General features: G+C 34.3%; 1 protein-coding gene across 3 annotated transcripts; it reads left to right on the top strand.

The window, feature by feature from the left end:
- The first annotated feature begins 538 nt into the window (after positions 1–538).
- Positions 539–9,773, top strand: rgs18 (regulator of G protein signaling 18). Of its 3 annotated transcripts, XM_051132456.1 has the most exons (7): positions 539–710; positions 2,378–2,464; positions 2,614–2,705; positions 4,277–4,375; positions 4,534–4,595; positions 5,107–5,273; positions 9,126–9,772. In XM_051132456.1, the coding sequence occupies exons 3-7, from the start codon at positions 2,653–2,655 to the stop codon at positions 9,369–9,371; spliced, it is 627 nt and encodes a 208-aa protein (XP_050988413.1). In that variant the 5' UTR covers positions 539–710; positions 2,378–2,464; positions 2,614–2,652; the 3' UTR covers positions 9,372–9,772. The 3 variants fall into 3 exon arrangements, with proteins under 3 accessions (XP_050988413.1, XP_050988403.1, XP_050988394.1); XM_051132446.1 differs by lacking the exon at positions 539–710 and having other exon boundaries at positions 2,273–2,464; XM_051132437.1 differs by lacking the exons at positions 539–710; positions 2,378–2,464 and having other exon boundaries at positions 2,521–2,705; positions 9,126–9,773.
- The last annotated feature ends 526 nt before the right edge of the window (positions 9,774–10,299 follow it).

Genomic DNA, 10,299 nt, shown 5'->3' with positions numbered 1-10,299 from the left:
CTCAAGCTACTACTTCATAATCAAAACATATTGCTTATTACTTAATATTACATCTTACTCATACTCACTGACAGATTAAAACTGCTCATAACCTTCCCAATCAAGCCCTTAAAAGTGTTTGGGGTTTTTTAACGCAAACAGAAAAGATGTTCTCTAAACTGTGTACAAAAACGTTGCAATCTTTACACATTTTAAGGCGTAACTTGTCATTCACAGCCTAAAACTATTTATTTCTCAGTTCCTCACGAAAAGCTGTTGTATGGTAATGGATGCTGTTGGTCTCCAAGCAGCATATTGTTTAATATTTGACATGACAGAGGAAAATTTGTTATTATATATTTATTATATATATTTTGACGAATGGGCTGGCCTGGCCTAGGATGAGCTAAAATTGTCAGAAGCCGTTACATTTGTCAGAAAGCAAGGAGTGTTTAATTCTGCAAATATGTGAATGGTTGATGTCTGTGTATGCAAATTGAAGAGTTTTACTAAGCGCTGCCCAAAGCCTTTAAGTGATGCACTTGAGATCCTGCCCTCAAAAGGACACTCTGAGGATTGTGTAGTTTTGTCTGTGTGCCTCTACGGCTGTTGATTAAATGAAGATGTCACCCTTGTCTCTGTCTGAGGACATTTCTATTCCCTCCTGTCATTTATTGTGCCGAAACGGATTTGTCCATCATTATAATGGCTCTGCAGAGGCAACAGCCACAGTAGGTATACAGAGCGTGTCTTTCTCGACACACACTCTCTCGAGTTTCTTTGGTCTTTTAACTAACTCTAGGATTAGTTTCAGTGTACTCTGAAGTCTTCACAAGACCTCTCGAAGATTTGAGCACCCAGGTGCGTTTTTCTGAGTCTGAGGGTCATTTATTGAAAATGTATTGATAATTGACATTGTGATTTGATCATTTTTTTGAAAATTAAAATTGCAGCAGACTTACATACTTGCTCTGATGGTGTTGTTGTTGTTTGTTTGTTTTTTTGTGGGGTGCAATAAAAAATGACAACAAAAAATGTATATGTTGGTGTAACTGTCTGAAATCAGTCCTTCTGTCCATCGTTTTGTCTATATAACATATCTATATAATATTGTCTATATAATATAATATAATCATTTATTTGTTTGTTTGATTATTTATTTATTTAAAATTAATCCATTTTGTTTTTAAATATTATAAAATGGCTGTAAAAAAAGCACTGAGAAGACCCCTGTAGACCTTCATTTTATTTGTTTGTTTGTTTGTTTGCTTGCTTGCTTGTTTAATTATTAAAATAAGTCAGTTTTGTTTTTAAATATTAAAAATAAAAGTGAAAATGTCACAGAAAAGACTTCTGTAGACCTACATTTATTTGTTTATTTATTTGTTTGTGTTTGTTTGTTTATGTTTGCTTGTTTAATTATTGTAATATTTGTTTAAAATAAATCAGTTTTGTTTTAACATTTAAAAAATGAAACTGAAAATGCCACAGAAAAGCCTTCCTTTATTTATTTATTTATGTATTTTCTTTGTTTGTTTTGATGTTTCTTTGATATTTCCTTCATTCTATTTTATAATTAATATTATGTATTATTTGTATGAATTATTATTTATTTAAAATAAATCATTTTTGTTTTTAAATATTACAAAATGAAAATTTAGTGGTTTCCATAGCTATTTTGTTTGCTTGTTTTGATATTTCTAAACAATAAAGATAGACCTTCATTTTATTTATTTGTTTACTTATTTGTTTGTTTGTTTATTTTTTGTTATTTCTACGAATTATTTATATTTATTATTTAAAATAAATCTGGTTTGTTTTTAAATATTACAAAATGAAGGTAAAAAAAAGTCACAGAGAAGACCCCTGCAAACCTTTATTTCAGTTTTAGTTAGTTTTAGTTAGTTAGTTAGTTAGCTATTTTGTTTGCTTGTTTTTGGTATTTCTAAACAATAAAAATAGACCTTAATTTTATTTATTTATTCATTTGTTTGTTTGTTTAATTATTATTTATTATTTGTGATTATTTATATTAATTATTATTTATTTAAAATAAATCAGTTTTGTTTTTAAATATTACAAAATGAAAGTATATATATATATATATATATATATATATATATATAAAGCATTGCTTGGATGAATACTTTACACAATGATTTACATTATTTACCGACATAAGCCATAATTATAAACAGTTGTTTGCTTATTAGTTGGAAACCTTAACACAGTCCCTACAGGGTTTTCAGACCTCCTTCTGAGTACTTCAAAAACCTCTGACCACACGCTAACAGCCCACCATCCTGTTGCCGCTTAGAAGGAAGTAGGACGTCAAGTAAAACTTGACTAAAGCATTTTGCCTGAAATTACACGTAAAATGTGTAAACTTTGATTGCAGATGGATGTTCTACAGCAAGAATACTCAGGCAGAGAGATATTACAGTAAACGTCAGGTAGTTTCCCTGACAGGAAGTCATCTTAACAGGTATGGGAAATGACCTCTTAACACACTTAAGACATAAATATCAGCTTCAGTTATTAGTAGTTTACCCTAGACTGAGGACCTGCTGTGTAGACGTGTGAGTGTCAACTAGAGGGAAGAGCATGAAGATTTTTGTGTTTCTGTTTCCTCAGTTTAACTTCTCTGCCCCCAAGGAGGAAGCATATTTCAAAATGCTCAGTGAGGACGAGCTGCTCGCCTGCAGAATGAAAGAGACCCACTTGAGGTACAGTTTTTTTCCCCACACTTTTCTCATATTACCAGCGAAAGCATTCGGGGGGAGAGATATTGTCTTGCATATTCACCCTCTGGGGTTTTTGAACATTCTTTTGGCAAGTGCATTGAAATTAAGTTTGGGTAGTTTTCTCTTCGTTGTGTGACTTCCTTTATTTCTGGAGCTCATCGTTGTGACCAAACACGAATCAGTTTGTCTTTCATCTTTGTAATGTTGCACCTCTGGGATGTAGTAAAGCAACCTTTTATTCGCTTCAATGAAAAAAAGCCAAGAGAACAAATCGTCTCACACCAAAGAATGTAGATCAGTGTAAAATACACCTGCTATTGTGTCTGCTTCACGTTAGACTTATGTGCCTTGTTTTGTGAATATAACTTATATGCAGTATTGAACCAGAGATATGTCTTAAACCTTTCTTTGCTGAGATGTGAACATGTTTTAGTGAGAACCAAAAGTAAATCTATTGCTATAATTAGAAATGCATGTAAAACTATGAGAGTTAAGTATAAAAACCATAGGTGTTTTGTGTGTTTCACCAGAACTCTTATTTACCATGTTGTTCTTTATAACTGTTGATTAGACTGACTTTTGTGCTTCAGCACCTATAGCTTGCACTGTGGTAACACTTCCCCTTACAGCTATCACGAATCTTCGGTTTAGTGCCTGGTGGAAGTAGCACATGCGGCATCTGATTGCATATGTATACATTTAAGCACAATGTCATTGAAACAGATAGATAGATAGATAGATAGATAGATAGATAGATAGATAGATAGATAGATAGATAGATAGAAAAATGGACAGATAAACAGATGGACTGACAGATAGACATGCAGACAAGACATGAACAGAAAGACAGACAGATAGATAGGGTTTTCAGACCTCCTTCTGAGTACTTCAAAAACCTCTGACCACACTCTGACAGCCCACCATCCTGTTGCCTTAGAGGGAAGTAGGACGTCAAGTAAAACTTGACTAAAGCATATAGATAGATAGATCTACAGATGAAAAGGCAGACAGACAGACAAACAGAAAAATAGACAAACAGATGAACACAGATAGACAGACGGACAGACAGATGGACAGACATACAGACAGATAGACAGATGGACATTTAGACAGATGGAAAGACAAACAGAGACAGACAAATGGACAAACAAAGACAGATGGACAGACTGACAGATGGACAGACAGACAGACATACAAAAAGATGGACAGAAAGATGGACAGTCAGACAGATGGACAGACAGACAGACAGATGGACAGACGGACAAACAGAGAGACAGATGGACAGACGGATAGAGAAATGGACAGACAGACAGACAGACAGACAGACAGATGGACACAAAGATAGACACACAGACAGACAAACAGACAGACATTTGAACAGATGGAAAGACAGATAGACAGACAGATAAACTGAGTGATAGACAGATGGACACACAGACAGACAGACAGATAGAGAAATGGACAGACAGATAGACACAGATAGACAGACGGAGAGACAGAATGACAGACAGACAGATTGATTGATTAATTGATTTTGCTTTCTCTTTTTGCAGGAATAAAGATAAAAAAGGTCGACTCAGTCTTCTTCTGGCAAAGTCTGGATCGCATGAAAATGTCAGTCCTGAGAAAAAAACACCAGCTAAACCAAACCAGTAAGTCTTTATCATGTAAAAACACTGATTCATGATTTAATTGTCAAAGTGTCACTGTTTAACACCAATAGGACCACTCAGATAAATGTGACATTATTCATGATGCGCCTCTCAAACACTTATAGAATTTACTGTGTAATTTACTGTGATTTGAACAGCATTGCACCAGACATGGCTCTGAGATGGGGTGATTCATTTGAGGAGCTGCTGAGTCACTCAGGTATGATCACTTCATCTTAGCAGCGTACTGTAGTTTGCATACGGAATGTTTCTCAGTATCACACTGTGCTAAAGTAGAAGTATGCATCCCATTGTAACCACAGGATGAGAAACCTGCTTGTGACTACACAGGGTTCTGAACTTTCTGGTTTGCATGTCATTCTAACCAATGAATAGTTTGATTCAACCTACACACACACACACACTGGTTTCCATGTTTAATGGGAACACTCAATCACAAGCACAAAATCATGACACAACACCCTGTTTTTATGGCATCAAGTATACTTGAAATCTGCATAATTCAAAGAAACTAAACAGAATAGAATAGAACCATTTTTTGGTTCAAAAGTTCTGTTATTTTTGAGCTAAAGATGCAAAGTCTATTGCATAGATATTCCAATGCAAAAAAAAAAAACTGAAACAAGCACTTGCACAAACTGTTTTGTCCAGTTAAATTTACTCATCTGTGACTCATGCATTTAGCAATTCATGTTTTAATCCTGTTTCAGACGGGGTAGAAGTCTTCACACAGTTTCTGCGCACTCAGTTCAGTGAGGAGAACATTGAGTTTTGGTTAGCCTGTGAAGAGTTTAAAGCCACTGAGTCTGCAACCAAACTGCAGACTAAAGCCAAACAGATACATGCCATTTTCATCGATAAGGAAGCCCCCAAAGAGGTATGTACACTTTCGCATTTTGAACAATAAGAACAGGGTAGATACCCGTTTTTAATTTTGCACAGATGCATATGTAAAGGACAGAAACCCAGTCCTTTCAGTGAGATGCACCTGTTGTGTTGACAGATTTTTGAAAATATCGTTATAAAAATCCTAGTGGACAAAAACCGTAGAAAGCCTTCATGTCATTTCAAACTTTCTTGCGTCTGTGGAAAACAAAAGGAGAATTTTATAGAACATGCTGTTTGCTGTCTTCCATACAATTACTGTAAAAGGAGACTGAAGTGCTCAAGCTTTAAAAAAAAGAGTACTACAAAAGTATCTTAACAGTGGGCCATACAACCTGTTCCAAGTGTTCTGAATTGCTAATTAATGGTAATGTAAAGTATTACAAATTTACCATTATTCAAAGTTTTATTATTTGGAACCAGTTGGTCGTACTGCAAGTGATTTTGCATTGTATATAGTGCTGTCAAATGATTAATCACGATTACTCACATCCAAAATAAGTTTTTGTTTACATGATATATGTGTGTGTGCTGTGTATATTTATTATGTATATACACTGTAACAAAAAGCTGTTTCGACTTAAAAAAGTAAATGTTCGTGCTGCCTTAAAATTTTAAGTTTAGTCAACATGAAATGTTAAGTTGTACTATTTGTTATGTATATATAAGTACACACACAAGCAAAAATCTTAAAATCATTGTCACATTACTGTGATAATACAGTTAGTGCTGTCAAACGATTAATTGTGATTATGTGATTTGACACAATTTTACAAAAAAATATGGCACATGAAATTGCATGAAATTACATTATTCCAAATGACTTCATCCATTATGTTATTTCAAAAGTATAGTATTTTCACCTATATTTTGTGCTCCTCAGCCAATAGGTTGCAAATATAACAACTGCAGGTGAATTTGAACAGGAACGATCTAGTCATAGGCATAAATCTATAATTGAAATTGGCAAAAATCAAGGAATTAAACAAAGAAATGAACCGTTTAGGCTATTCAGTTCCAAAGTTATGAGCAGAAATGTGCAACATTGGGTTGTTTTGCGTTACAAATAACGCAAGTCATGTAATCACAATTTCTTTTTTAAGTAACTAGATGAGTAACGCTTTTAATTTACAAGTTCCCTATTCAAAGAAGTAACGCAAATTACTTTGTTTTCCCATTTATTTGCTGACACCTCTCTTTTCCCATGTTGAGATAAATTGGGAGTGAACTGTAGACCAGAGGCACTTCCTTCAGCCTGAGGCTTATTAATTTCACTTTTGGTGTGAAAGAGTTTTTACAGTTGCCATATAACAAAATATAACTTTTGGGTTTTTTGTTATTAAAATAAACAAGCAAGCCCAGGTGACAAAAAGTAAAGCAAAAGTAACATAATGCATTACTTTTCATAAAAAGTAACTAAGTTGCTTTTTTTATGAAGTAACACAATAAGTAATGCATTGCTTTTAAAAAAAAAAAGACACCGCTTCGAAGTATTCAGAATTTTCCTTTTTAAATTAATACATTTACACCACTGCAACTTGTTTATCAGACCCCAAAACAAATAAACACATGCTATTTTGGAAAGCACCTTATTTCTGGTGACGAACGATGCTGCGTTGCTTAGCGAAGCAGCGCTTTTGGTAACCTCAGCGGGAGTCACAATAAAAACGTGTAAAGTGTAGTGCAGAGCTGCATCACCATCAGGGACCTGCCATTGTGTTTGAGCACAGGCCATTGTCAGCCCCCGGCCACATGACTGGGGGCAGATATGTGACCGTGTGGTTTTCCTGCTATTGGTTGCAAACTCCCCCTAAGCCACCCACGCAGCTGAGAAAATAGACTCTGAAAAACTGAGAAGTGAAAATGAGGCAGTGGGACCACTCGCTCTCATCTGACCAAAGTAAAAGCGAATGAAGCAACTAAAAATAAAGGGTAGCACTGCTGATAATCAACTTTATCTTATCACTGCTGATAAAGGAAATCCTTAATTGTACATTTGTATGAGCAGAGCATGCATAAAAACTGCAGAATTGCTGTTCGACAGACACGTGTGTTAGTCTGATGTAATACTTTTGGAGAAATGCGTTTTAAGAAGTAGCAACTGTGGCCTGGACAGGGGAGAATGAGTCAGTGCTGTGGTCAGAAAAGATGCGTGTGACAAAAGAAACAAACAAACAAATGAGACTACTAATGAAAATGCTTTGATTTTATCCTAATTTTATAAATGCAATATTTGCCATAAAAGATATTAACAGCACAACAGTGTGAGTGAAAAGTAAAGTGTGTGTAAATTAAAAATGTACATGCATTTCATAATGTCTCTGTATTTGGTTTTGCCAATATAGGTCAATGGCATGACACTAATTTGTCTGTGCAGATCTTTTAATTTATTCGCAAATATTAAAAATCCAATTCATGCAAACGAAGACTTGGAGGTTATCCAAGTCAGCAATGTCAGAGTGATACAACTGAAAAAATAGTCTCTTTAGTCTCTTTAAAGTGTCTTAAAATATCAGATTCTGATATAAAAAAAGATTTCGAGCATCATGTGCTTTAATATAAAACATTTTGATTGCATGTGACCATTTGTAATGACTTTAAACGATCAGATACTCCAAAATAATAATAGTAATAATAATATGAATTAATAATATGTGATATTTGTGAAAAATATTTTTACTTTAAAAATAAGGTCATAAGTTTACATACACCTTGCAGAATCTGCAAAATGTGAATTACTTGACCAAAATAAGAGGGATTATACAAAATGCATGTTATTTTTTATTTAGTACTGACCTGAATAAGATATTTCTCATAAAATACATTTAAATATAGTCCACAAGAGAAAATAATAGTTGAATTTATAAAAATGGCCCTGTTCAAAAGTTTACATACACTTAATTCTTAATACTGTGTTGTTACCTGAAACATTAAGAGCCAAGGGGTGAAAGTTTTTGGAATTTGAAGATCAGTGAACGTTTGAACCTTCTGTAATAGTTGCATATGAGTCCCTCATTTGTCCTCAGTGTGAAATATACAGTCATATAGTCATACAGGATCAAATACACAAAAATGCTGAAAAAAAGTGGGCAGTTTAACCCTTCAGGGCAAACAAGGGATTCATAAACAAATATCAGTAAACAAAAAAAAAAAAAAATGATACAACTGTTGATCATTCAGGTAACATCACAGTATTAAGAACCAAGTGTACATAAACTTTTGAACAAGGTTATTTTTAAAATTCAGCTATTATTTTCTCTCGTGGGCTATATGTAAATGTCTTTTATGTGAAATATCTTAGTACTAAATAAAATATAACATGCATTTTGTATGATCCCTCTTATTTTGTTACTTGTCATTACTTTTAACTTCATGGTTACATTACATCACAGTTGAAACTAAAATAGAAAAAGATTTTGTTTTCTTTTTCTGTAGAAAGAGCATCTTGTGCTTTAATAGAAAGCATTTTGATTGCATGTGACCATGTACAAATGAGCTCAAATATCACAAATTTGCTTACATTTGATTAGTGACCTAGAAAAAAAAATGCTGAATTGTCAGTACCTTTTTCACTTTATTTTCAGTCTAGTCTTAGACTTTTACAGTGTATGAATTCTAAAAATGGGCTGAAGCAACTGAGAATCTCCTGCTTGTAAGATTTTTTTCTAAAGCAGAAGAAAACACAGATCAGCGATATGACGAAATTATAGTTAGCCCACAAAAATTAACTTACAACATAATTTTTCATCTTGCTTAACTTGCTTAGCCTTTCATCATAGTGCACAATTCCTGAAAAGTGAATTTTCACGTCCTCACGTTTTACATTTTGCTCTTTTCTCCTCAGATCAACATCGACCACTCGACCAAGGTCACCATTGAGAAGAACATCCTTAAGCCCACGAGGTCCTGCTTTGATGTAGCACAAAATAAAATCTACAGCTTAATGAAAAGAGACTGCTACCCACGATTCCTCACCTCCGACATCTACTTGACCCTGACCAAGAGGGCAGGCCCACCCACTATGACCAGGAGAAGATCCCGCTCCTTCGTTTTTAATGAACGTCCCGAAGGCACGGCGGCCTGGTTGTAGATTTGTACTGTAATGCTAGTTTGTTTTGTTGTATAATGTCAATAGCACTTGATCACGTGACACCTCTTAGCTATTTATTAACATTAGATCCTGTGGGCTGGTATTTAAATACTAATCATTCTGTCATGATTGTCAAACGTTCAGTTCTGCCTGAAGGATTTCATGCCAAGCTTAATTTAATCTACATGTTTGGAATGCCTAAACATTGTAAATAACTGTTTAATGAGAAATGTCTGTATAATAAACTGTACATAAATGTCTTTTAATTTGGCCTACAGCTAATTGTAACGGGCCACTGTTGCGTTACTCTCAAAGACAGAAAAGAGAGCAGAAACTTTGACTTTGAAGAATTGAAAAATAAAATCGCATTTTTGAGGAAAAATTGGGGTGGAACTTAAAAATCTATACTTACGACGGAGTTTGATCGTGTAGCCAGACTTTTTGAGGTTTAAAGTCTAGTCCAATAGAGCACTACACTGATCACATATTTTTATAGGCCAACATCCACTGTAAGTTAGCATCACCCAGGATTTTTTCATTGGCTTTTGGATTATTGCAGAAAATATGCTCTTTGTCACCAAAAGGCTAGGCTGTAAACGAACTACACCACAGTTGCATGACTTCAACATCTCCACTATTAAGCTTTAACAGCTCTTTCAGTGTTTATGTAAAAGAAAAAAGAAAAAAAAAACATCTTTCCTGTAAGTTTGAGTTTGAATAGTGATTATAAACACAACAAAGCTGTGAAAGCATCTAGTGAGTAGATGGGTTTTCCTATTTTGCATAATGACTTTTAATGTCCCCGTCAACCTCTGCAGTCCCATTTTGCCACTCTTCAGCTTTTTTCAAGACAAGTAAAAGCTTTAAAAAAAAATCAAAAGTGGATATTATGTCATAGAATAAAACATGAAAATATCTTCAGCTTGAG

This window comes from Labeo rohita, chromosome 2 (genome assembly GCF_022985175.1).
Source record: "Labeo rohita strain BAU-BD-2019 chromosome 2, IGBB_LRoh.1.0, whole genome shotgun sequence".
NCBI classification, from domain to species: domain Eukaryota; kingdom Metazoa; phylum Chordata; class Actinopteri; order Cypriniformes; family Cyprinidae; genus Labeo; species Labeo rohita.
This window is presented reverse-complemented; position numbering and strand designations above follow the sequence as displayed.